Below are 27,857 nucleotides of genomic sequence, written 5' to 3'. Positions count from 1 at the left end.
AAATGAACGGAATTCTCTCCTCATAATTGGCCGGGGTCCAGTGTCATCTTTATTTCTGATGAATGGAGGAGAAGCCGCCAGCGGCAACTGGCTTCAGTGAGGCCGCTTCTGCCTTTGGCTCTTGGTTGATTTTCAATGTATTTGCACATCAGCTTTGCTCCGATTATTCTTGAATGAAGTGTGTTTTTGTGTCATTCCATTCTAATCTTTTGTCCATTGAAGGTCCAGGCTCCTAAAAATAGATTTAGAGTTAAAGTGTCTATATTCTGCTTGTTCAAGTACATGGAAAATAATAATGAAAGAACAGTCGTTTGCCGTGATGAAATTTAAAAAAAAAAAAAAAGAACTTTATTATTTACTTCTATTTTGTGTTTATCTTTATCAAAGTACACAGAGAATCACACTTTTAAAACAATTTTACCTTATGACTTGAAATTTCAATGTTGCTCACCATGTACTTCCTGAACGCTTTTCCTAGTATCTAATTGATTTTTACATCACCTCTTCATGGCTATCTGTACTCTGTTATAACCTCTTCAGTAGATGTTTTTATCTCAGCTCTGTAGTGTGATGAACTGTGAGTAACCCTGATCCACTGGAAATGAATAGCTGTGTGTGTGTGTGTGTGTGTGTGTGTGTGTGTGTGTGTGTGGTGTCTGTATTGTGTGGGCGTGTGTGTGGTGTGTATGTGTATCTGTATTGTATGGGCATGTGTGTGGTATGTGTATGTCTCTGTGAGTATGTATGTGTAAATGAGTGTATGTGTATATATATGTGTGTATGTGTGTGTGTGTGTATTGTATGGGCACGTGTGTGGTGTGTGTGTCTGTGTGAATGTGTCTGTATGTGTAAATGTGTGTGTGTGTATATATGTGTGTGTGTGTGCATGTGTTTTCCCAGTAAGCTTTCCTTGGTTTCTCCAAGGCAGTGTTGATTGCTCTCCTGTAAAGCACAAGGGTCACTGGTACAGTCCTGATGTGCTTTCAGATAGGATGGAAGCTTGTAATTCTAAAGGTACTGAAGAATAGAGCTGCGCTGGATACATTTGGAATAACCAGTAGTGTTGAAAAGGAAAGCGGCTCCCTCTGCACAGCACCAGAGCCCGTGTTGCCGGGGCTACAGGGCATTAGGATGCAGGAGAGGGAAGCTGCTGAGCTTGCAGGGCCTGGGTAGGCATGGTCCAGCTCCTACGAACGTGTCTCAGTAGGTAATCCCTATTTTAAGCGGGCATTTTTGATTGGGTAAGGGAACACTCATCAGCCTTTTCTTTTCATCAAGGAACATGCACCAAGGTTTGCAATATTGTAAATGGGATTTTGCAAGAAGTAATAGTAGCTGTAGGAGGGGAAGTGGGAGGCTAGGGAAAATGGGGTGAGACTTATTCCATTGTTCGTCTATTATGGAATGTATTTCCTATGAAATAAATAAACCTCCCAGCAGGTTTCTGTGATCTCAGAACTCAGGAGGCAGAGGCAGGAGGATTGCTACTCCTTTGAGGCCAGCCTGGGCTACGTAGTGGCACTATCTCAAAAAAAAAAAACACAAGTATATAGAATATGTATGCACATACCAAAACTATTTTAAAACCTGAGAGAGGACTATCGATACGTGACATTCAGAATCCTCACACTAAAGCTAATTTAAAGGGCAGCAGCAGCATTTCAGAGACATGGCTACACTCTAGCAGAGCATGTCCTGGTCACTTGCCTGCCACCTCATTAGCTTGCAGAGATGAGTAAGTTCTGAGTTCTCACACCAGCTGTAATTCCATCATGAAGTTACTTTGTGTCTCTTGAAGAGGTGTTTTTTTTTCTTTTCTGTTTGAAGATGTGAATTCAACTTTGAAAGCATCCAAGACCCCATTTCTTTTTCTTTTCCTTTTTTCATTTTTGGTTTTTCGAGATAGGGTTTCTCTGTGTTGTTTTGGTGCCTGTCCTGGATCTCGTTCTGTAGACCAGGCTAGCCTCGAACTCACAGAGATCTGCCTGGCTCTGCTTCCTGAGTGCTGGGATTAAAGGTGTGCGCCATCACTGCCTAGCTCAGACCCCATTTCTTGAGATATTTGTCACATGGGGAGGGTTTTTGGGTTTTGTTTGTTTGTTTGTTTGTTTGTTTTACTGTTAGCAATTGCTCAAACTTTCCTGAATTTCCAAGCTCTAAAGCAGCAGGAGAGAACTATCTAGGCCTGTTCCTCTTCCAATTTTTGGTAGTGTTTGCCTTTAATCAGAATTTGTTCTTGAATGGTGACTTAATTTTTTAAATTTTTATTTACTTATTTTTTTTTTAATGCCGAATGCCATTTATTGAAGGAGGGAGGAGGTCTTAAGTACAAGCTTACAGCACAATGGGAAAACCCCGGAGGGTAGAAGTTAGGTTACTTAAATTTTAAATTTACTTATGTGCATGAGTATTTGGCCTGTGTGCATGTATGTGTACCACATCTATGTCTGACACATGGAAATTAAAAGAGGGGGTCAGATCCCCAGGACCTAGAGGTACAGAAGGTTTTGAGCAACAGTGTGAGTTCTGGAAACCAAACCTAGGTCCTCTGCAAGAGTAACAAGTGCTTGTAACTGCTGGGCTATCTCTCTGGCCCTTAAAAATTTTTTTCTTTGTAAGCTATGCATTGGTTCCAAATCCCATAACCTTTTTCCTTCTTGATGAGTTCTTCAGAGGCAACCAATGTCACCATGCATTTTGATGTCTAATATCCGTTACCCAGTTGTCTTCTGAAAACCCAGTTTATACTCTCAACGACTATCTTGAGTGAATGAATGCCCAGCTCTCAAGAACTTTGTCTGAGAGGTTACCCAGCTTTGACCCCCTTAGCCAGGCGGTGGATGAGGCAGGCATAGTTACCGGCTTCCATTTTGCATTGCTGGTGACTTAGAAAATCACTGCAAGGATTTGAAGGCAGTGTGTATTTCCTGTCAACTGTTCTTACCCTTCCGTTCTCTATTAGACGTCTTCCTGGTCTGTGGAAACTTTCGTCTTAGGTCACTTCGAGATCTCTGATGCACATACCCCCCCTCCCATTTTGTCTTTGACTTTGTGCTGTATTTTCCAAACATCATTATTTTGTGTGCGTGACATAGTCTCCATGTGGACCAGGCTGACCTCGAACTCACAAAGATCTACTTGCTTCTGCCACACCCAGCTAAATGTTTCGGTCAAAACCTGTTTTATAGAACCTGAGTCCTGTGTTTAAACAAATTCTGTGGATGATTTTTGTTGGACAGAGATCTTGAAAACCCACATATATATATATATATTATATTTCATTCAATATATATAATATTCATTATATATATATATATACATATATATATCATGAATTTTGCTCTGTGTGTGTGTGGTTACTCATGTAGAGAGTGAGGTGCAGGCACACACAGAGCATATCTGTGGAAGTCATAGGACCATCTTCAGCTGTCAGTCCTTGCCTGTCTCCTTTGAGACAGCGGTTCATAAACCAGGCTGGCCTGGAGCGCCGGAGATTCCCCTGCCTTTATCTCCCGTCTCCCCCTCGGGGCACACTTGGATTACAGAATCCAAATTCCAGGTTATCATACGTAATATCAATATCAAGCACTATTACCACTGAGCCATCTTCATAGCCCTTGTTTATACGTTTTAATTAATCCATTTTGCAGCTTTTCTTTTCTTCTTCTTCTTCTTCTTCTTCTTCTTATTCTTATTCTTATTATTATTATTATTATTATTATTATTGTTTTGGTTTTTTGTTTTGTTTTGGTTTTTGAGACAGGGTTTCTCTGTGTTGTTTTGGAGCCTGTCCTGGTCTTGCTCTGTAGACCAGGCTGGCCTCGAACTCACAGAGATCCGCCTGGCTCTGCCTCCCGAGTGCTGAGATTAAAAGCATGCACCACCACTGCCTGGCTGCAGGTTTTCTATTTTATAATCTCCCTCCACCCCCAGTATTTCCAAAACATTAGAGAAAGGGTCCCAAACTGTCATGAAAGTATCGATATTTTTATACGTTTATCTCAAAGGAATACAGACAGGCTCTGCTGTAGGAATCTAAAGAAATGAGCTTGGGGCCCAGCCAGGGACCGAGTGAGATTCTGCCACCCTCTCTGGGCAGTTTTGATTCCCTCTGGCTCCTGTGGGAGCCACACACTTGTCATGCCCCCTCTCTGTTGAACTAGAGATGGCGAGTCATTTGGGGATCAAGGATGGACAAGGGGCACAAAGCTTGGGGTAGCCTGGCCTGTAGACCAGGATTACAGCAATGTGGATCAGATAATCCGGTTTGTGAACGTTCCTGTGTTTCTCCTACCGAATGGCTGCTATTTTTCTTATGTTAGAGCAAAGTGAGGTCCACCTTAGCACGTTTCATCCTAATTTTTTTTTTTTAATAATTGACTGATAACTCTCAACACCGACTCCTTTTTTAAAAATAGACTTATTCGTGAAATATGGGTCCTGCTAGAGGGCTTTGATCTCCAGAGGGGACTTGTACACTTTCCCTGGGAATACCACATAATTGGTACTACCAGTGTGAGAAACTAGAGGCGGTTTGCTGTAGTTCAAAGTGAACCCAGCTGGTACCGTGCCGGCGACCATCTTTGATGCCTTTGCTGGCTCTTGTCAGAGTGATGGTAATATCCCGGTGTTTGTCAGTTGTAGCCACATTGACAGTTTTCCTGGTGTGCTTGCAGACTGAAGGGCAAAGTTTATCTTGTCACTAGGACAATGAAGAATGCCTTTGTCCAAAATGCTGAGGAGTTTACCAAGGTGATTCACTTAAGCTCCTTGAATTAGTGGAGAAGAAAACAAAAAATGAAAACATTTCCTCTCATCTCTTTTCCAAACATGACTAGTATTTGAGGCACAGTAGTCCTCTGAAGAAGGAACTTTGGTGATGATGCTCGGTGGTTAGACCCGTGGTGCAGGATCCATGCAGGGTTTGGACCATTTCTGATCTTTATTTAGATTGTATTTCTTAATATGCTTGTTAAAAATGTGCTTAATTCTGCCTTTATCGTCATTATGATTCAGTAACAGGTGAAAAACTTCACAACTTAGTAACTCTTCCAAAGGTGGTCACCTGAGTGAAGGGGGGACATGGGACCATTTATAGTTGTCAGTTGGTTGCATGATAGGTAAACAGTGCTTGGGGATCTGGCTCAGATCCCTGGTGGTTCCAAGCTACCTGCGGCATGTGCTTTGCCTATTTTAATGTCGTCTTTTTTTTAATGCTATTTCCACCATCTGTTTAATAGTTTTTTAAAAAACATTTCCTTGATGAAAAAGAACTCATGCTCATGACAAAGCCAATCTTTAAGTTATTTGAGGTTCCAAATTGAAGAGCTGTGTGTTTTGATGCTACATGCAAAGAAGACCTATGGACGGCAAAGTCAGCCTCCGCGTGTGTGCCTAGGAGTAGTCTCAGCTTGCAAAAGGAAACGATCCCAGTAGGATCAGAAATCCCGGAGGACGCGTTTGTCACACATCTGGAGACGGGGCAAAGCATACACAAGCAACTGATGTGCTTGGCTGATTTTTAAAAGTTCCCGTACACGTTTTTCTTTTGTCCCTCAAGCTGTGTCGACCTCAGCTCTTTGCTGTGGTAGGGTCACGCTGACCCTTTCCTAATGGCCGCTCCTTTAAAGTATGGTGTTTGTGTTGTATGCTTTACTTCCTCTTCTGAAATATCTTAGGGTAGGATAGAAGGGATGAACACTTAGCGGCCAGTGTCTGCCCTCAGTGTGACTGATGGATGCTCATAGGGACCGTTAAGACCTCAGCCCAAGGATCATTGTATGAAATGAAGACCAGGACCCCGATAGAACCAAATGGCCTTACCAGGCTGCCATCTAATGGAACTGAGTTTTGTCAAGATAGGTCAGGGCTTCCCAGAGGGGCCCACGCCGGCTAAGCCGAGGGTGGCTGAATGTGTTGCGTCACCTACTGTTGTTTGCTGTGGTTTTTCCCAAGCCAAATCTCACATTAGGACTGGTCCCACCCTGAGTGTACTGTGAGTCTTTTTCTGTCATAATGTAGAACTGTCACAATTGAAAGAAAGCCTGTTTCCATCACTTTTCAGGTGAGCACACATGGTGTGTGTGTGTGTGTGTGTGTGTGTGTGTGTGTGTGTGTGTGTGTGTGACCTGCACCCACACGGCTTTAATGTGAGTGTTGGTGTGAGTCCCCCATTCAGTGTGGGGATCCGAAACTCAAAACAGTTTCTCCTCCAACCCAGAGGAAGTAGTGGGAATGTGTGGGTGTTCTGCATTTTCCCCCCCACCTGCACCTGTTATTTCTGTGGTGTGTCGGAAAGGAAGAAGAAGTCACCTCACTTCTTGTCCCGTGTTTCTCTCTCTCCTCAGATGCAGACAGACACGCCGAACTTTCTGGAAGCCCGCTGAAAAGCAAAAGCACTAGGAAACCTTTGTCATGTATCATTGGGTATTTAGGTGGGTATCTCCTAACACAGGAAGACCTCAAGGGACACCTTTTATATGGTGTAGACATCTGGTCACTCCGGGTTCATACCTGGCTGCATTCAAGGCCTTCAAATGGGTGAAACTGGACACCTTTATATGTAGAGTTTTATTTTGTACTAGAAACTTTTATTATCAATGAATAGAGTTAAGTATATATGTCTACTTCTTCTGAAAGTTTGTTGAATTTTTCAGTTTGTATTTGTAGTAACTGTTATAGACACAGTCTAAGAAAAATAGAAGAGTCACCTATGGTGGTTTCTGCCTGTAATCGGAGCACTTGCAGGGCTGGGGCAGGAGGATTGCTCTAAGCTCAAGAGCAGCTTGGGCACCTAGCATGACCCTGTCTGAAAACAAGAATGAAAAAAGCAAACTAAGAAGAGAGGGGGCATTTTAAAATTTATTCAATAATACAGGATGGATATCCCAAACGTTTTAATTTTATTTAGATCCTCATACTATCTCTAATTTACCTTTCCCTTTAGATAGAGGATTGTTTAAAAAACCGAACTAAATTGATTTTTCAGCTTACATTAAGAAAAACAATCAATTAGTCATAGTGACTCATGCCTGTAATCTCAGCACGAGGCAGAGACTGGAAGACCCATGAGCTCAAGGCCGCCTGGGCTACCTAGCAAGACCCTGTCTCAAGAACCAAAAGCAGCCAGGAGTGGTGGCATACGCCTGTATCTTAGCATTCTGGAAGTAGAGGCAAGAGGTTCAGGAATTCCAGGTCCCCCTTGGCTACATAGTGAGTTCAGAGCTCATTTGGGCTACACTAGATCCTGCCCCAAACAAAACCAATCCCAAAAGCCAACTTCCCCCTTCAAAACCAAAAGACAAACAAACAGAAAACCATGGTAACAAAAGAACCCCCATGAAGGTGAAGTGTAGATCGGTGGTAGAGCCCATGCCTAGAATGCACGATGTCCTGGGTTTGCGTCCCGGCGCCTCAGGTACATGCATGTTACAGTTTTGATGCACTGGCTGGGTTGAAAGGAAGCATTTCTATTGTTTTCTAATATCTATCATGCCATGTGTCTCAGAAATCTCCAGAGATTATGGTTTCATTTACATGCTGAAATATAGTAACTAAGAATAGTGTTGAGAATTACTAAGCAATAACATTTCCCCAAAGTTTTAAGATAAATGGAGTAGAAAAGAATGAGTTCCCTTTCTGAAGTGAGGAGAGCATGTGTTTGGGGATTCCAGTATTTCTTTTTCATTTTCTCAGTAAAGGGGAACTACTCTGAATTTCATTGAACCTTCTTTTGCTGTCAGGAAGACTTAGGTGTTTGAAGTCTTCAGACTTTAGCATCTAATCTTTGAAAAATCAAAGGGTAGCCTTGAACTTGATATGCCATCAGACTGAGAAGCCCAGGGCTCCATCTTTGATGTTACTCAGTTACCTGAGTTCTTGTTTTAGATCTCAGAGGCTGGAAGTCTCACCTACATGGGGAGTGCCAGGCCAGCCTGGCCTACAAAATAAAACAACCATGGAATACATGTCTAGTCCCAGCACTTGGGAGGATCGGGAGTTCAAGGTCAGCCTCAGTTCCCTGAGATCCTGTCTCCAAAAAAGTTAAAGAAGAAAGGCAAGGCTTGTTTTCATATCCTCCCACACATCACGTGGTTATTGGCATGTCCTGGGTAATGAGAATATCTTGAAGGCTGCTGTTGTACTCTTTTCCAGGACCAACTCCTGGGAGCCCCTTCCCACCTGGCAAAGAGTTTAGCATTGCCAAGTAGACCCCGTTCTGTGCGTTTGTCCTGTGGGCAAACTTACCCTGTCCCCACCAGATAAGTCCCCACTGTTCTACCCTCAGAGCTGAGCCTAGTCCATCTCGGTGTGCCGGACTCCAGACGCAGTAGAATATGATCTGGAGGACACCACATACATAAAACCTTGCTTTCAAGACATTGAGTCAAGTGAGGGAAATCATACAGTAAAAGCAATTAAGCAAAGCATCAGATGTGATGATAAATGACAGGTTTTAATGTGCACTGGGCACTTGGAGGGAGGACTTGTGTGTGTGTGTGTGGGGGGGGGGGGTGAAGGGGTCAGGGAATTGAGCCCAGACCTCATGCATGGCAGGCAAGTGCTGTACCACCGCCCTGGGAGTGCTGATCTCTATAGAGTGCTAGGTCGGCCACCTTGGGGACTGTAGTTTATCTTAGCCTTGAAAGTTTTGTATGGATGAAAAAAAAAATAGGAACAAAAATCTCACCCCTCACAAGGTTTAAAGAACTAGAGAGACAGAGGCCTCCTTGCATCTATGGTTAAGGAAAGTCATTGTCTGCATCAGGGTAAAGTAAGGCTGGTGAACCATCCATACCATGTTGGAAGACAGCGTTAGTTTTAGATGGTACTGTAACAATCGTAAGGTTTTGATCAGACCAAGTCATATCATTGTTCTAACAGTCTGAGTGGCTTTTCCTAAATTCCCGCAAATCTGCCTGTTTTGGCCCTCACGTTGGACAGGAGAGAAGACGGGCTGGTTTGAGCGTAGTTGAGCTAGGGGACAGCTCTGAGGATCGGCAAATGGGTGAGACTCTGGGGCAAAGGTGTTCATGCTAAGAAGAGCCGGAGGCCTTTAAATCCGCTTCCCGTGACGCTGCGGTTTCTGCATGTCTCTGTAAAGAACGAGGGGTACTGGGTTATGTGGCTCGCAGTCAAGACCCCTAACCACACACCGTGCGCACAGACAGCTTTGTGACCTGGCCTTGGGCAAAGTGTGCCATCTCTGTTTTGACTCTGGTGTTTGACCTTCCGTTTCACATTTCATCCGTTATGGAAATGATCTGGCCTAAGAGTATTTGACGCTGGTCCCAGACCTGCTGACTTACAGCCGGAGGAGGAATCTGATTTTTCAGAGTGCTCACACACCAGATGTGCTGCCGCGTGCTCGCGGTGGACGGAGCGCAGAGACGGGGCTTCCTGAGGCTGCCCCTGCAGATGATCGTTAGATTTCTAATGTGCCGAAGAGCCAAGTACTTTAATCCCCTTAGCAAATCGCGTGGTTGCAAGTGACCTTCTGAAGTGGCTTGGCGCAGAGCTCCAGCCAGCCGGGGAGGAGCCGGTTTCCTTGATAAGCAGAGCCATGGTAACAACACTTGAAGCTTCCTCATTATGCAGGTGCGTGGCTGGCTCACAAGGAACCGACTCTCAGCTCATTAAGAAAGAAGATGTGTGCCTATTAGCTGGTGTGAGAGTCCACACAGATTTCCAATACCGTGTTCTGAGCCGATAAACCTTTTTTTTTTTTTTCTCCCATCAGAGATCCATCCTGCCAAGAAACCTAATGTAATTCGATCTCCGCCGAGCCTGCAAACTCCAGCTACCAAGAGGATGCTCACCACTCCGAATCACACGTCTCTGAGCATTCTGGGGAAAAGAAACTACAGTCATCACAATGGCCTGGATGGTACGTAAACCTGGGGATCCTGCTCTGACGGGCCAGGACCACTCTGTCCTTGCCTGCCTGTGGGTGTCCTCAGCTAATGTGGTGGCTTGTGCCTGTAACCCCAGCACTCCAAGGATGGAGGCAGGAGGACCTCGCGCTAAAGGCCAGTTCTGCTTACCAAATGAGTTTGAGCTAGCCTGGGCTACATGAGCTCTTGTTCCCTCCCCACTGCAAGAAATAAAAAAACAAAAACAAAAACAAAAACAAAACCCAAATCGATTCCACGCCGTGCATGACTGGCGTGAATGTGTGAGCTGGTGAGGGGAAAGGCTGCCGTGGGCCAGTGAGACGTGGCTGGGGGATGACCTCCACTTCCCTGGGAGATGCCTTTTGCACACATCTGTCAGGAGCACAGTTTGGAGCCGAGTCTGTATTTATCCGTTGCTTCTGCTGAGGAATCTTCTTGCTGCTCTGTAGGCTCACTGCTCAGTTAAGTGTCCTGGCCCAGGAAGGATTATTTTGCCGTGTGTCGAGCCTCAGCACGCTCCCAGGCTCCTTCAGTATTCTGTGATGGTGTTGGATTTGGCATCTGTCCCCGAGGTCTCTCACCTTATCAATTTTTTTTTTAATTGCCCGAGAGTGCAACAAATCATGAAAGGAATTGCCTGGATGATATCCTAAATACAGAAATAATTTGTTTGAAATGGAAAACCTGAGAAATATCGCCTCTCATCCAAAGCACTTCTCTTAGGCTCGGCCATATAATGACTCTTCAGGTGGAATGGAATTATCTCACCATTTGGACCCTAAACAGCACAGTAATAAATCACCCCGGCGGTATATATTATTCGCCTCAGTCGTCCCGGAGTTCGAAGCTGTCATTATTGTTTAAGTGCTGGCATTTATTTATGAGTAAATCTCTCTCCAGGCTTTCCATGCCTTATGGACTCTACATTCTTCAGTGACAGTAAATTACTTATAACAAGGCCCTAGAGCAAGGATACGGAATAGGCCTTCTAATAATAATTTCCCATGGCTGCCTTTCCTTTACTGTGACATCCAATGGCCATAATCATGCCGCACTGAGTAGAAAACCGAAGGTGAGGAGTTCAGGTTGTGTTTGTGAGGTATCAGGGCGTTATGAACGTGGCTCTCAAGAGTTCGGCCGGGTAGCGGGTATACACATGCGCTGTCACAGTGGTGGGAACATTGGCTCCTTGTCCCCACGTGCCTGACGTGGAGACAGGAGAAAACCAAGGAAAAAGTATGGCAAAATGTAGAAACTGCATTTCATTCCAGCTCTTTCTTGCCCACCGCTGAGGGACTTTGGGTTCAGGCTTAAATAGAATATTGACTCTTTCTCTTGCATCTAATCATACCCTTTGCTTTTGGCGGGTGTATAGTCCTGCTGCAGAAACATAAAGTGGGTTGTGGTTTCTCCCCTCCTCCTCCTATTTGAGATGGGCTGGGCTCAGACTTAGTACGTAGTTGAAGACAAACTAACTTCTGCTCCTCTGCCTCTCCCTCCCAAGCTGGGTTTACAGCTGTGTGCCATAATGCCCATTTTATGTGGGGGGATCGAACCCAGGGCTCCATATCTGCTAACTATATGTATTAGTTACCTTCCACGCTGCTATAACAAAAAGGCCCAACAAGAAGCAACTTAAGGGGCTGGTGAGATGGCTCAGTTAGAACAGTGCCCACCACACAAGTATGAGAACCTGAGCTATCCCAGCACCTCCAAAAGCCAGGCATTGTGTCTTGTGTCTGTAGCTACAGCACAGGGTGCTGAGCGGGTGGGTGGCTGTGTAGATAGGTGGATCCCTAAGGCTCAGTGACCAGTCAGTTTATCTGAATCAGTGAGTTTCATGTTCAGTGAGAGACCCTGCCTCAAAATAAAACAAGGTGGAGAGCAACACACATCTGCACACACGTGCACTTACCCACGTGAACATATGCACCTCCCACACCCACCCACCCATGTACACATGCCCATATGAACATATATGCACCTCCACCCCACCCCCACACATGTACACATACCCACATGAACATATGCACCTCCCACACCTCCCACACATGTGCACATACCCGCATGAACATATGCACCTCCCACACCCCCCACACATGTGCACATACCCGCATGAACATATGTACCTCCCACACCCCCACACAACACATGTGCACTTACCCACATGAACATATGCACCTCCCACACCCCCACACAACACATGTGCATTTACCCACATGAACATATGCACCCCCCACACACATGTGCACATGCCCACATGAACATATGCACCTCCCCCCCACAACACATGTGCACATACCCACATGAACATATGCACCTCCCACACCCACCCACATGTGCACATACCCACATGAATATATGCACCTACCATACCCACCCACACATGTGCGCATACCTGCATGAACATATGCACCTACCACACCCACCCACACATGTGCACTTACCCACATGAATATATGCACCTCCCCCCCACACACACACACAATTTCTTTAAAGAAGGAACTTAAGGAAGGGAGGCCGTGTTTTGGTTCACAGCTCCAGGGGATGCAGTCTATCGTGATAAGGAAGGCTTGGTGTCAGGAGTGGGCGGCCACTGGTCACATTGCGTCAGCAGTCAGGAAACAGTGAACAGAAAACGGGGCCAGGTGTAAAACCTCAAGGTCCACCCCCACTGACCTACTTCCTCCACCTGCTAGAGCTTCCACAGCCTCCCCAGTAGGGCCACTATGGGAACCGAGTGTTCCCGTGACCCGGGGGACATGTCCCATTCAGACCCCAGCAGCAGGCGAGCACTCCACCCGGGCTGCATCCCCCGCCCTGCACCTGTCTTTACAGCAGCTGATGTCGGAAGAACCGCTTTAGGAAATCTTCCTGCACTGCTCCCTGTGGCCCTTCTGAAGCCAAGTCCAGCCCTGTCCTGCAGCTTGGTTGTCATGGGTCACCATCTCCTCGGAGCTTCACCTGGGATGTTCCGTCTCTAGGACGGGTTGCCCCCCCCCTCTGGATGAGTGCTGTCCCGAGGCCCCTGCCTCTGCGCTCTGAAGGGGGCCCATGGGCACAGCACGCGATGAGTTCCTATGCTTACTGATGGGACCAGTGGCTTGCTGGGAGAGACGCCTGCCTCCATGCTCCAGAGACACTCAGTTATCCAAACTCCCCGGTCTGCTGCTGTCTGTCACAGCTTGGAAAGGGAGCTGCTGAGAGCGTGCCTTGCAGTGTGCGAACGTAACCTAACCTGTCTCCTCATTCAGTCAATGAGTTAACCAGAAGATCTTGGGGGCGGGGATGGCCAGGGAACTTGTTTTGTACACCATTGTAGCTATGTGCCCAGCCCAGTCCTGGGCACGTAGGTGTGCAATATAAATCATACAAAGGAAAGTGTTAAGGAAAATGGACCTAGGGCAGGGGATTGTAATTTCCCAAACTACCCGCTGTGACTACATGGATGGACTCCAAGTTAGGTACAGCGGCTTTCATAATCGGTTCTAGTAACTGCTACATGAAGCAGTCTGTGTGCACACCCAGAACCCTAGCACCCAGGAGGAAGAAGTGGGAGGAGTCTTAAGGTTTAGACCTGCCGGAATTACATAGCCAGACTCTATCTTACAGCAGAAGGGACTGGAGAGGCGGCTCAGTGGTTAGCGCACACTCTTCTTGCAGAAGACATAGTGCCCATGCCAGGCGGCTCACACACTAGCCCCTAACTCCAGCTACCTCCTCTGCTCTCCACCGTCACTGCAGCCATGTGCACATGGCCCCTCACACACATAATTAAAAATAAAATTAAAAATGCCTTTTTTTGTATTTTCGGTTGTGAGCCCAAACCTTTCTTTAATGGCTGATCCATCTCTCCAGCCCTAAAATGTTTTTTTTTTTTAAAGCAATATGAGTACTATTTAGAAATACAGAAACTCTATAAGCTATTTTAACAGACAGTTTAATATAAGAAGTCAATAGAACAACAGCTGGCAGGCAGAACAGATCAACTGACGTGTTGGGATACAGGAAACAGGTGTGTACGTTCTTGAGAGGGCACAAGAAAGTGGAATTATCCCACTTTAGACGCTTAAGATGATGCAGGTCGGTGGTGGCGCACCCCTTTAATCCCAGCACTCAGGAGGCAGAGGCAGGCGGATCTCTGTGAGTTCGAGGCCAGCCTGGTCTACAGAGTGAGATCCAGGACAGCCAGGGATACACAGAGAAACCTTTTTCTCGAAAAGAAGGAGGAAGAAGCAGCAGTCGCAGCTCAGAGGCCCCAGCAGCCCTGCTTGGGGAGCATGCAGGAGCCGCGCGGGGTGGCCTCTCTCAGGAAGTGTGGTGGGTCTGGAACTGCTCCTAAAGCTGCCTGGGTGTGGCTGCTTTGAACGGGAAGGAGCCTCGTGGCTCTCTAGCACCCCCTTCTGGGAGAAGAGGGAGCTGGTTGGAAAAGAATTTTTTTTTTTTTAGAAACCGAGTGGCCAGACTGTTACAGACACGAATTCCCGGTGGGCGCCTCCCTCGGAACAACGGCCCTGTTTCTTCTCCACGATCCGGGTCCTGACTAACCCAGTGCTGGGAAGTGTGTGGTCAGTGTAGCGCGTTTTCATGGCGTAGTTAGTACTGCTAGTACCAGAGTAGTTACAGACTCATGGGGAAGCTTTGCCCTGTGTGATACAATAATGAAATCAATTAGCACAGCGACTTAATTACCATAGCCGACAGATGAGCACACTGTAGAGGGTGTTGATAGATGGAACTAATTTGTCTGGAAACAACCTGCTTCTACTGAACGTTTCCACCTCCCAGCTTCCCCTCTCCTCTCTCTCACTCCTCTCCCGTCCTTGCCTTTCTGTTTTTGTTTGTTTGTTTGTTTGTTTGTTTGTTTTTCTGTTAGGCAGGAAAACGTTGTTTAGCTTACAATTCCACGGGGTTCAGAGTCCAAGTCTCTCGGTTCTGTATTTCTAGGCTTGCGGTGAAGCCGGAACATACTGGCAGCAAAACATGGCAGCGCTGGTCACCTCAGTGGCAGACAGCAAGCAAGGGTGCATTTCCAGTTCCTCATGCTGGGAACTCTCCATATTTGCAGGAAGAAAGTTCTTTTCCAGGCATTTTAAAAAATGGTTTTTCTTTCTCTTGAGACAAGATTGCATATATCCCAGGCTTCCTTCAAACCCCAGGTGGAGCAAAGGATCACCTTGAACGTGTGGTCATCCTGCCTCTAGCTCCCGAGTGCAGAAGTGTGGACATGTGCCAGCATGCCTAGTGTATGGGGCAGCACTGGGGACCCAACCCAGGGCTTGGTGCATGCTGGGGAAGCAGCCTGCAGCTGAGCTACATCCCCCGACCACCCCACCAGCCCTCCAAAACAAGCCATTTCTTACTGCTTTTATGGAAGCCACTGTCTTTTACCTGGTCCTGCTATAGACCAGGGGCTGAGAACAAGCCAGCCCCAAGGCACTGGACCACACACACACAGCCTGTACCCACCCTCTGGAACTAAGCCCAGCAGTGAAGATGGACTCACGTATCAGAAGCCTCAGTACAGGGGACAGGAATAGCACAGTCCGTTTGAGAGGCCTACACCTGGGGACGCCTTGTCAGCGTGGTCTGGTGCTGGGCCCTGCGTGGTCATCCCAACTTTCTGACACACATAGAGAGGCAGGCGCTTTGATGTCATTTGCGTTGCTGGCGAACCTGCCCCGCGGGGCACTGCCCAGTGACTCGGGGGAAGGCCCTTTAAGGGAAGCTCTCTGTGTCTCTCTGGGAGCCCGAGAGAGGGCAGGAGGGGAGGATGGGTACGTCTGTGCCGTGGGCAGTGGAGACAGGCAGCCAAGTGTTTGCAGGAGCTGGAATTAATCTCAGACTTCTCCGAAGGCTCGCTCCCATGAGGCCTTGGGCGACTCACTTGGCTTCTCTGCACCTGCTTTCTTCTCTTTGAATCTGTAAAGTGGTGATCACGTTTGCCTTACAGAACTATTCTCATGATGAATTTTTTTTATACATTGTATCGTTCCACCATCCCAACGCTTTATGTACGTGGGTTTTTGTTTTTGTTGTTTTGTTTGTTTGGTTGTTTTTGCTTGGTTTGGTTTAGTTTTTTGAGACAGAGTTTCACTGGGTAGCCTTGGCTGTCCTGGAACTTGCTTTGTAGACCAGGCTGGGCTCGAACTCACAGAGATCTGCCTGCCTCTGCCTCCTAAGTGCTGGAATTAATGGCATGTGGCACCACTGCCCCTCTGATTCTGATGTATTGTTAAACTTGCATTTTTGTAGTAGAAAAAAAATGAGCAGCTCAGACAGGGTAAGTGACTTGCCCAAAGTTAACATTGCTAGCAAGTAGCTGTAGTGGGATTTGAACCCCCAACTTGTGTTGTCCTCCAGATGAATGAGGACCCTAGGGTGTATTGAGTGAGGCATGTTCATTGGAAACGTTGATGCTTCCTGGGTATAAGAGATGAGGTCTGTTTGCAAATACACAGGAAAACACAGTAGGTATTCGGTTATCTTTGGGTTTGGTTTGTCTTTTGCTCTAACTATGGAGTAAGCGTTTAACAAAAACCTGTGATCTCCATTCCCTGACTCTCCCAAGCCTCTCCATCCACATCTTGTCTCCTGTAGCATTACTTTTCCTGTGTTCAGAAGGAAAGGGAAAAAGAAAAGAGGTGACATGCATTTAAATTAAATCGGACACTCCCCTGCAGCCTCTGCCTCATAGCAAGTAAGTGTCCAGACCCCGTCTCCAGGGCTGGGGCTGTCACTTACTGGGTAGAGGTGCTGGCCCTGCATGTGGAAAGACCTGTGTTTTATCTCCAGAACACACATTGTACCAAAGGGGTGGAGAGAGCTGGGCATGTTAGTACACGCCCTTGATCCCAGCACTCAGGAGGCAGACACAGGCGGATCTCTGAGGTCAAGGCTAGCCTGGTCTACAGTGAGTTCCAGGATAGCCAGGACGACACAGAGAAACCGTGTGAAAGCCAAAAATGGGTGGATGGGGAGGAGGACAGGCTGGCTGGCTGGCTCAGCAGTTAAGAGCACGGGCCATTCTTTCAGAGGAAGAGGTTTGATTATCAGAACCTTTATGGTGGCTAGCAACCATCCACAACTCCAGTCCCAGGGGATCTAATGACCTCTTCTGGCCTCCAAGGATGCCAAGCACACTGGTGGTACACAGACGTCCATGTAGATAAAACATGAAAAAAAAGTAAATAAGTAACTTTTCTTAAAGACACCTGCTCATAATCCCAGCTCAAGGGAGGCCAATTCCTTGGGGCTCCCCGGCCTACTTGGTGATCTCCAGGCCACCATCTCAAAAAAAAAAAAAGGGGGGGGGGTAGATGGCACCTAAGGAGTGATACTCAAGGTAGATGTCTGATCTACATGTGTACACACACACACACACACACACACACACACACACACACAGAATTAGCTTTCCAGTGGGTAAGGTGGTGCACGCCTGTAGTCCCAGCACTTGGGAGGTGAAGGTATGGGGATCGGGAGTTCAAGGCCTTCCTCTGCCTCGTAGCAAGTTTGAAGACAGCCTGGGCTGCATGAGATCCTATCACAAGAAGAAGAGAAGGAGGAGGAGAAAGACTTGGAAAATTACTATTAAAGTTTTATTTGAACAAAGAAAGCTGCCGACCCGTTTTGTAGTCTAGTGAATTATATATCATATATAAATTAAATGTCAGCTTGTTCCTTATTCCTCTATCTCTTACTTTTTTATTCATAGACTATTTCATCCCGCGTTTAATGAATTTAGGTTATGTTCACCACCACCACCACCCCCTTCCCACTCATCCCCTCCTCCCAACATGCCCCCTCCTGTTTTTTTATCTTTTGTATTTGTGACTCGGTGAGTTTAATTAGCAAAGCTTGCAAGAGCATGAATGGGGGAGTCTTTCCTGAAACCTACACACACACACACACACACACACACACACACACACACGCATGCACGCACGCACGCACGCACGCACGCACATGTGTTTTTTCCCCACTGCTAGGGATTGAACTTGGGGCACTGTACATACTACACAAGTGCTCTACCACTGAGCTACACGCCCAGCTGTCTTTCTTGCTTTCCCAAATGCATGATTCTCCTAATGTGGCTCCGGGGCCACTCACGGTGCTTTTTACTCCCTGCCCCAGCGACTGAGGAAGCTGAGGTAGACAGTTGTTATGTTCCTGTGTGTATTTGCACACGAGGGGGTGTGGCATCTTTACAGAGAAATTGCCTTTGATTAATTAATTCCAAGGAGCAGCAAAGATGAGAATTAAGTTTCCAGAGAGGGCTTGCTTGCCGGCTTGTATAATTAGAAACCTACAGCAGAGGCTTGGAACGCTGAGATCTCCAGACAGCAGAGTGTTTTTCACAGTGAAGACTAAATCTAAAAAATAAAAATCCCAGAAAGAAGAGAGCAGATGGGCTGCATGAGCCTCTCAGCCTCCCCTGACCTCCTCAGAAGACACTGTCACCTCCCAGTGTGTCAGGTCTTGGGCCTCGGTTCGTCCACTGACCTTTCGTCACACCGCTTTGATCCCGTGCTATGATGTCATCATTATTACATGGGGACCTGGAGGAAAACTGCTATGAACTGATATTGACCGCTGGGGCACAGCTGGAGATGCCCTTAACCTTGGTCTAGGATGGCATGGCTCCTGTCTTAGGAGTTACTGAATAAGACTCAGTGTTTTGGGGAAGCCAAACCATAGGTCCTAGAGAGATGTGGGATGGGGCCAGGGCAGCTGGCAGGAAAAGTGATGGATTGTATAATAGCCCCCTTTTTAATCCTCTCTCTGCTGGCTTATTTCCCCCGAGGCACACTGCTCCGCTGCAGACTGTTCTTTATCTTCCGAATTGAGTGATGTCATTTTTCTGACTCTCCCAGGGAGAGGGTATCTACTTGGGATGGCTCTCCAAGTACAATATTATGATCTGGGATGGGAAGAGTTTCCTTTCGATGACTTGTTTGTGGAGTCGATGATTCAACAAGTCCAACTGTTGGCATCCCGGCTCTGGGAAAGGGGTGATGGTGAGAGCCACTGGACCAGCTTTGGATCGCGATGCCTACATCTGCTGCCTTCACAAATGCCAATAAAAATAGACTGCCAAAGACAGCGGATGGCACGCCCAGGCATGCTTGGGCCCCGGCTGCCTTCTGTCAGCAATTTTATGTCATTTCCAAAGACCACAGTTTCCCTTTTGAATGGTCTAAAGCATTGCTTATGGAAGAGAGTCAAATTTCTTTAGATTCACCTCTGGTCTTCTAGTCTCAGGTAGAGTCTCATAACTGGGTTAAATATATATTCTAAATTCTGTATTTAAAAGACATTATTTGGGGCTGGGGATTTAGCTCAGTTGGTGCAGCGCCTAAAGACCCTGGAGTTGATCTCCACCACTGCACAGTTTGATTGTGGTGCCACACATCTGTAGTTCCAGCCCTGGGGAGGTAGAGGTAATAGAGAGGACAGACTGGACTACTAGGAGTTTGGGGAAGGTGGACCGGTGGTACCGTATCTGCCTACGGTGCATATGGCCCCAGGTCCCAGCTCCAGCAGTGCATAAGCAAAGAATACAAAGGGCCACATGGCCCCAGGGTTTATTAAAGGTGAAGCAGAGTCCCTCGTGTATTGGCTTGAAGACTACTGGGTCATTGTCTGAGGACCGTGGAGCTTTCTTCAGCCTATGAAGCCACAGGGGTAAGGCTTGGATAGGAAGACAGACCGGGCACATAAGGCATGGTTAATCAGCAGCCTGGTATTTTAGGCTCTCTGGAAGGATTCCAGATCGGCCATTCCCTGTACTTGTTTGTGCTGATAGCACATTTTCTCCCAGAGAACACTTGTCTCTCTCTGGAGAAAATACTCGCGTGTTCCCACAAGACTAATTTGGAGCTCTCGGTGTGGGGGTCCTGGGAGAGTGACAGATGTCCACAGTGGTTCCTGGAATCTTCAGCTGGCTTCTTCAGTTAAGTGCTGTTTACCTGCAGAGGCCATTACCAAAGCCTTTAAAACCAACCTGTCCCTGGCTGTCTCCATCTCAGTAACCCATAGAGGTGACCTTCCTGAAGGAAACCTCTGGCTAGAGAGCAGAAGTCTCTAGTGCGAGAGCTGCTTAGATGTTTGGAAAAGCAAAGAAGACCGGAAAGCAAAGGGATTTGGTTCATCTGGGTTAGTTTTACCATCAGTGACCAGGCACAGATGTCTGAGGAGCCCACTCCGGAAAGCAAAGGGATTTGGTTCATCTGGGTTAGTTTTACCATCAGTGACCAGGCACAGATGTCTGAGGAGCCCACTGGGTAGCAGTACTGGATCATTTTTGGTTTTTTAAAATATTTTGTTTGTTTGTTTTGTTGTTGTTTTAAGACTGGATCTCTTTATGTAGCCTTGGTCATCCTGGAATTCGATATATAGACCAGGCTGGCCTCGAACTCACAGAGATCCGCTCATGTCTGCCTTCCAAGTGCTGGGATTAAAGGTTTGCACCACGGTGCCTGGCTTGTTTGTTTTTATTTTTTACGTTTATGACTGTTTTACTTGCGTGTGCTTATGGACCCCACATGTGTACCTGTTTCTCAGGGAGGCCAGAAGAGGGTGACAAATTCCCTTGGGACTCGAGTTTACTGATGGGTGAGCCACTGTGTAGGTGCTGGGAACTCAACCAGGGTCTGTCACAGAGCAGTATTTGTGAGCTAATTTTCAACCTCTCAGTTCTGAATTTAGATGCCTTGGTAAGTAAAGACCTATCCCAGAAACCAATGTGCAAAGGCTCCCAGGCTCAGAGATCTCCCAGGCTCCAGCAAGGAAATGGGGAATGTCTTCTGCCTTAATCTCTGCTTCTGTTGCTTCAGTAAAGTACCTGACCCAAAAAAAAAAAAAAAAAAAAAAAAAAAAACCTTAAGGGAGAAAAGGTTTATTTGGCTCACAGGTCTAGGATGCAGTCCCCGTGGTGAGGAGGCAGAAGCAGCAAGAGCTTGAAGCAGCTGGTCACGTCAGATCTGGAGTCAGGAAGAAGACAGAGTGAATGCATGCACTTGCTCAGTTTCCTTTCTCCAGTCAGGATCCCGACCAGGGAACAGTGCCACCCACAGTGGGCAGCTCTCACCTAGGGAATGGTGGGTGCCACCCACAGTGGGCAGATCTCACCTAGGGGAATGGTGGGTGCCACCCACGGTGTACAGATCTCACCTAGGGAATGGTGGGTGCCACCCACAGTGGACAGATCTCACCTAGGGAATGGTGCCACCCACAGTGGATAGATCTCACCTAGAGAATGGTGCCACCCACAGTGGACAGATCTCACCTAGAGAATGGTGCCACCCACGGTGGGCAGATCTCACCTAGAGAATGGTGGGTGCCACCCACGGTGGGCAGATCTCACCTAAAGAATGGTGGGTGCCACCCACGGTGGGCAGATCTCACCTAGGGAATGGTGCCGCCCACAGTGGGCAGATCTCACCTCAGTTAACACAATCAAAAAGATTACCTCTGACATGTGCGTGCCTGGACCTCCTCTGGCGTCTGGAGAACTGTCTCAGCTTAACTTTCTAACCAGATCTATCTGTTTTCCCATTAGTGTGTCAGTGTTGGTTTCGTGTATTTTTTAAATTCTGTTGGGGCATGTATGTGTATATGCATATATTATTTTTATGTCTTTTTTTTAACATTTTATCACTGTGAGGTGACCTTCTTTATCACTGTTAATGCTTCTTATCTAGTAGTCTACTTCTTCTAATACCGGTATGGCCACATCACTTTTCTTTCTTTATTCATCTCTCTTTTAAAAAATTGTTTTTAGGGCCGGAACGATGGCTAAGCAGGTAAAGGCACTGCCACCAAGCCCGTGACCTGAGTTTGACCCCGGGGACCCTCATGGTGAGAGGAGAGAACCGACTCCTGCAAGTGCCCTCTGACCTCCATGTGCACTGTGGTACGCACATGTGTACACACACACACACACACACACACACACACACACACACACACAATAAAATGTAATGAAAATTTTATAAAAATATTTAAAAGTAATAAAATGTAATGAAAATTGTCTTTAGGTGTTTGCTTTGTTTTTGCACTCTTGGAAATCGAACCCAGGACCCCATGCATGCTGGCCAAACAGCCTCTTGTTGGCAGTCTATTCCCAGTTTGTTGTTCTTTTCAATTCTCAGGGGTGAACCCATGTCCTTCTGCATGCTAGCCAAGCACTCTTTGTCTTTTCTCTTTCTTTTTCCTTTGAGACGGTCTCACTATGCAGCCAAGTTGGCCTCAGACTCAATCCTCTTGCGCAGTTTTCTGAGTGCTGTGATCACAGGCCTGTGCTTTCTATTGAGTTTTTTCTTGTTTTATTAAATTTGAAGTGAAATGGATCCAATGGCATCTCCAAAGCCAGTGTACATCATTCCTTTACAGATCTGAAAAATCCCATAAAGTGATATTCTATTGCCGTTTTAACTAGTTAATTAAAATTTAAGACAGGCTCTCTGTAGCCCTTGCTGGCCTGGAGCTCACAGAGGACCTCCTGCCTCTGCCTCCTGAGTGCTGGCATTAAAGGTGTGTGCACCTTGCTTGGCCATATAGTATTTTTTATATTACTGTCTTTATTTCTTTATTTTTTAGACAGGGTTTCACTGTGTAGCCCTGGCTGGCCTGGACTTTCTATGTAGACTAGGCTGGCCTGAATTCACAGAGATCCAACTGCCTTTGCCTCTGGAGTGCTGGAATCCAGGGCATGGGTCCCTTCTTTTATATTTCTAAAATACAGCTGAGGGGCAGCCGTGGTGGCACAGGCCTGTAATCCCAGGACTTGGAGTCTGAGACAAGAAGATCATGAGTTCAGGGCACGTCTAGGCACATGTCAAGTTCTAGGCCAGTTTGAGTTCTATAGTGAGGCCCTATCTCTTTGAAAAGAAGAAGGAGAAGCATACCACGTTGTCGCCCATCACAGCCTCTTCTATAGCTTATTTAACATATCTATGGCAGATAGTTTGATTCTGTGTCTAACAGCTAGCTCTCACATCTATCTTCTGCTGACATTTTTCTTTTGATTGTCGGTTCCATTTCCCTGCTTCTCCTCTCTGGTACTTAGAATGGCAGTCACTGTGAATGACAAGCTGCAGAGACTCCAGCTTCCGTTTCCTCTGCCATGTTCTCAGTCTTGCTCCAGCAGGTAGATAAACAGGAATCACCTTGATTCTTACTTTTCTCTTTTTCCATGTTGGTGTCTCAGGGAGAGGAGGTGCGTGTGTCTGTGCGTGCTTGCACATGTGTGGGCTTACCAGTGCGTGTGATGTGGAGGCCAGGGCTGATGTTGGGAGCCATGATCCACCTCGCCGAGGCCGGGGCGCTCAGTCGGGCCCAATGAGACTAGTCTTGCTAGCCAGCTTTCTCTGGGGATCCCCATCTCCCCCTTGCAAGGCGTGGATTACAGGCAGGCCACGATGGCCACCTGGCACTTTATGTGGGTTCTGGAGATGCAAATCTGGTCCCTGTGCATTCATGGTAAGCCCTTTGACTACGGAGACATCTCTCCAGCCCTGATTGCTGTGATTCTGTGGAGGCTTAGTTTAAAACAGTGGTTCTCAACCTTCTCGAACAACGCTTTCACAGGTCACCTAAGATCATTGGAAAACGCAGATATTTACATCACGATTCATAACAGTAGCAAAACTACAGTTAAAATAATGTTATGGTTGGGGGACTGTATTAAAAAGTCTCGGGATTAGGAAGGTTGGAAACCACTGGTTTCGAGATTAGAGATCGTCAGATTTGTTTAGCCTTCTGGGTTTTCAGTAGAAAAATCATGCCGTTGACCCAGCCCCTGTAAGCTGGCGGACGTTAAACTCCAAATTCTGCCTTCTGGTGGCTGCTCAGGTCCTGCTCAAATCATTTAGCCCTGTACTTAGGCGTCAGGAAGGAGCCTGTGATTTGGGGTGTGTGTAAGGACATCCGAGTGCTCCCTGAGTCCCCTTCCTTTTCAAGGTCTCCTTCCCTGATTTATAGCTGTGTAGATAGCCTTGAACTCTCACCTCTGATGACTCATCCCAGTGAAGCCACCCCTCTCTGCCTGAGTGGGCTTTCTGTATTTCATGGCTCGCAGGAAAGGCAGAGTTGAGAGTAGCCCTCAGCTAATCCTGCTCTGTCCTGGGGCTACAGCCTCTCCTCTACCTCTGGGTGGTTTTTAAGTTGTTTGTTTAAGTTTGCCTAGATCTGATTGGCCAGAGTGTTAGTCCAATATAAATTAACCTACCATTGAAGGAAATAGAACACCGGCCACGCTTCCATGCCTCTCTACCTTGGTTTTCCTGGTTTAAAATTTAAAAAAAAAAAAAAATCTTGCTGTTTATGCTTTATGGAAACTCTTTTGTTGCTTCTCAGAGGTCATCGATAATGTTTTGGTTTTTACGTCTCAACTCTAGCGTGTGTGTTAGAGATTTTTGTCCTGGTCACCCTAGGGCTGGCAGAGTGCTTACCTAGCACAGTTAAGGCCCTGGATATTGCAATATTGCAGGAAACAACCGCAACATTCTGGGCTGTTGAGTTTGCGTGGCAGCCAGCAGTTAGCCCCAAAGGCCAGCGCCTTGATGTAGCATCTTGACATGTGCACTCCTCAGAGTCCCCCAGGAAGCTTCCTCCTGCGGCCTCCCCAGAGGGCATGCATTTTGCTGCCTGCACGCTGGAGAGTCACCGCTCAGAGCGCACACTCACTTGCTCTCTCAAATGTGCACGGCACCTGTTATCTCCCTCAGACACACCCGGCCATGGTGGGAAGTAGCCAGTTGCCCATGGACTTGAGCTCCGGATCGCTCCGGGCTCGCTGATCCAACCACTCTCAACTCATCAGTTACTTCAGTCTTCGCCTCCAATTCCCAGTATCACTTTCTGAGAGCCCTTTGAGGATTCTTTGGACGAACTGGGCCCTCCGCTTCACGGCCAGCCTCAAATCTAGCTCTCGGGCGTGGGGGGTGGGGGTGGGGAGGAGAGAGAGAGAATGTGTGTGTGCGCATGTGCGCACGCGTGCACCATGCACTCTCATGCATGCATACATGTGAGGCCACACATATAAATGACAACTCCCGATACCGTCTGGGTTCTAGGGATCAAACTCAGGCCATCAGGCTTGCACACAAAGTGCCTTTTACCTCCTGAGCCCTCCCCCTGGCCCAAGCCTAGCTTTCTTGAATGCATACTCTCACTCACCATCTGCTTTCCAGCCTCCAAGATTCGGATGGTGAATTCTCTGATTTTCGGAAGGGGAGGACATGGACTCACAAGCCTGCAACTAGAGACTGTAAAAGAGCTTGCTTTTGTGGCATCGGTTGGCCAGAGGGCAGAGTCTCCGAGTCCACGGGCTTCAAGTACTTCTGAGTAGTCAAACCAATAGGGAGCATTTTGCAGAAAACAAAGTAAGTGCTTATGACTCAGTTAGCGATGGCAAAGGCGGCCAATCTAGATGAACACGTTTGCGCATGAGCAAAGAGATAAATGACTGAGGCTGTCTCTGGTCCTGGAAGGAGACCTGGGAGTTAGACCTTTCCCTGGGGCCATCTGCTACCCGCTGCTGCATTGTGTGCGTGAGTCCTGGTGATGCCCACTGTTCTCGCTTCCCGGAAATGTGTGGGGCTGGGGAAGCTCTGGGCAGGAGAGAAGGAAATGGCAGCCTCGTGGGGGCGGATGTGAGCACGGGGACTCTGCTGGGATGTAGAGGGGTAGCATGTCTCAAGCCAGTGTGAGGAAAGCAGGTATGAGCCTGGACTCCAGATCCCGAGCGAGCGACCAGCTACCAGAGAGGGTTGCTCTGAATCCCAAGCAGGTGAGTTTAGCGAAACTTTACGATGATAGGTCAGAAACGTGGCCTCTGTATACTGCATTCGAGCAGATGTTGTATTTCTGCTGGGACAAGTGAATAATGGAGTCCACGCCTTTCCCACCAGAGGTGGAGGAGCAGACTTCTGAGAGATACTGGCACACTCGTAACGCAGACACTGAAGTATATATACTCTCACTGGGCTGGGTGGAGAATGAGAGGCTCAGTGGAGTGGGGAAAACTTGATCTGAGTTCAGATCTGAGTTCAGGTCTTGACTCTGTAATGTACTCACTGTGTGACTGTAAGCAAGTGCTCAGTCTTTCTGATTGTCCTAAGGTTCTAATGGTTAAAGCGGTTACATAATACACACGAGGACCAGGAAAGTAGCTGTTCATTGATTCCTGAACTGAATTTGAGCCTTTAACACATTTGATGAGCCGCTGTTGGATACCAGGCTGTACATCTGTTCCTTCCCCGTCCCCTAAAGTCTCAGGAGGTGACACCCCAGCTTAGCCCATCCTCTGTCCCTCAGGATGGCTCGAACCTGTGAAAGCGAACATTTTGGTTCTGTCTGGGCTGCAGTGAATGATGGGAGAGAATGTCCAAGCATTTTCATGCCACCTCAGCATCCCCCACGCCCTGACAGCAGTGATCATGTTGGCAAGCTACTTCGGCTGTTCAGTTATTCATTTCTGTCACAAGTCCAGATGCACAGCGGTGACAGAGTGGGGACGGTTCTGACCCGTGACACTGCGGGTTGAGGCTCACTCTCCTGCGGAGTGTATCCATAGCCCGGGAGGGTTGGCGTCACCATGATTACAACAGCTGGAAGACAGTGTGGGCTGCTTCCCCCAGCTGAGTGCGCTCATTTTCTCCAAGTCAGCAGGAGGTTCCCTAAGGTCTGTGGATGAACACAGAACCACTGGCCTGGGGTGCAGGAGCCTCACCGGCAGCCACTGCGCCTGCACCCAAGTCTTGGCTTTGATGCTTAAGTGTCATTATCCCTTGGGTCTATCCCTAAACGGTAGTCCGAGCCTTCTTTCCCCGCCAGTCGCCATGTTGGTGGGAGGCGCCCGCCCTGCACGCTTAGTTTGCGTTCGCCCGTCAGAAATCGTTGAGCCTTGATCTTGTTTCTTCCCTTTTCCAGAACTTACCTGCTGTGTGTCAGACTGAGCTATCCCTCTTCCATCCTGTACTTCAAGACCTGCTACTGTCCCGCTGGTGGTCACAGCCATGCCTGGAAAGAAGGTGGCTCCTTCACTGGGAGAGCTCCGCGCACACCCCTTGGCGTCCTAGAGGGGCCGGGGAGAAACTGTAGGAGCGCGCAGTCCGCATCCGCGGCTCCGCGTGTGAACCAGTGACACCTAGCTTCCTTCCCAGAGACCTTGCTGTCCCAGGATGGACGTGTCTGAGAACTGAGGCGAGCAGGGAGCCACTAGCCAGCCTCCTCACTTCCCAGTTCCCAACTCCCAGGAGCTGCTAGCTCAGCCGTGGAGGCTGCTGCGGTCCCGGAGCCCCACTGCCCTGCATGTGCCCACCCTACTGTTTCCTGCTGTGAAATGATGCACGGGAGGGACATGGCATCTTTCTGAGCGGCTTCTCCTTCAGGATGTGCCGCTCTTCGTGCGGCCCACGACATCGCCCTGCCTTTGCTATTGTGTCTCTCGGCTTTTTTTCAATAGGCTGCCTTTCTCTCCTCACGGAGGAAATGACTCTTTCTGCATCCCACGCAGGGTTTACTCCCACCCTCTGTGGGGCCGGAGGGTCTGGGGGAACAGACGGTTCTTGACCTTGGCCAGCCTGCAAGCAGCTGTCAGCATCTGCTCCGTCGCCGGAGAGACACGGGGTTGAACTGGTTTCCGTTCGGTCCCGGGGAGCCCCACAGAGAGCGGGTGTCAACTGCGCCAAGCGTGCAAGCACATCACTGTGACAAGCTGTTGGCTTACTGTCCTCTTCCCTTATAGCTACACCAGCCGACAAAGATCTGTAGCCGGGGTAGAGAGATCCTTTAGTGGGTCACAAATCTCCCCCTCCCCGCCCCCATTTTATTTTAAGTAGACTCTGTTGGGCCTGAGGGGTGGGGTAGAGGATGGAAATCTTCTTTGTAGATAGGAATCGATGTAGATGGCTTCGTGATCCCTCACTCCTCCAGCTTTTCGGTGAGCATGTGTGC

General features: G+C 47.7%; 1 protein-coding gene across 1 annotated transcript in view; it reads left to right on the top strand.

Annotated features, from left to right (window-relative positions):
* The window catches only part of Mta3 (metastasis associated 1 family member 3), a 130,225-nt gene extending 102,368 nt beyond the window's left edge, over nucleotides 1–27,857 (top strand). The window contains 4 exon segments of the mRNA XM_037197982.1: nucleotides 6,348–6,434; nucleotides 9,740–9,886; nucleotides 25,091–25,282; nucleotides 26,832–27,857. Coding sequence (XP_037053877.1) covers nucleotides 6,348–6,434; nucleotides 9,740–9,886; nucleotides 25,091–25,248 — 392 coding nt within the window. The 3' untranslated portion in view covers nucleotides 25,249–25,282; nucleotides 26,832–27,857.

The sequence above is a fragment of the Peromyscus leucopus genome, chromosome 22 (assembly GCF_004664715.2).
Source record: "Peromyscus leucopus breed LL Stock chromosome 22, UCI_PerLeu_2.1, whole genome shotgun sequence".
NCBI lineage: Eukaryota > Metazoa > Chordata > Mammalia > Rodentia > Cricetidae > Peromyscus > Peromyscus leucopus.
This window is presented reverse-complemented; position numbering and strand designations above follow the sequence as displayed.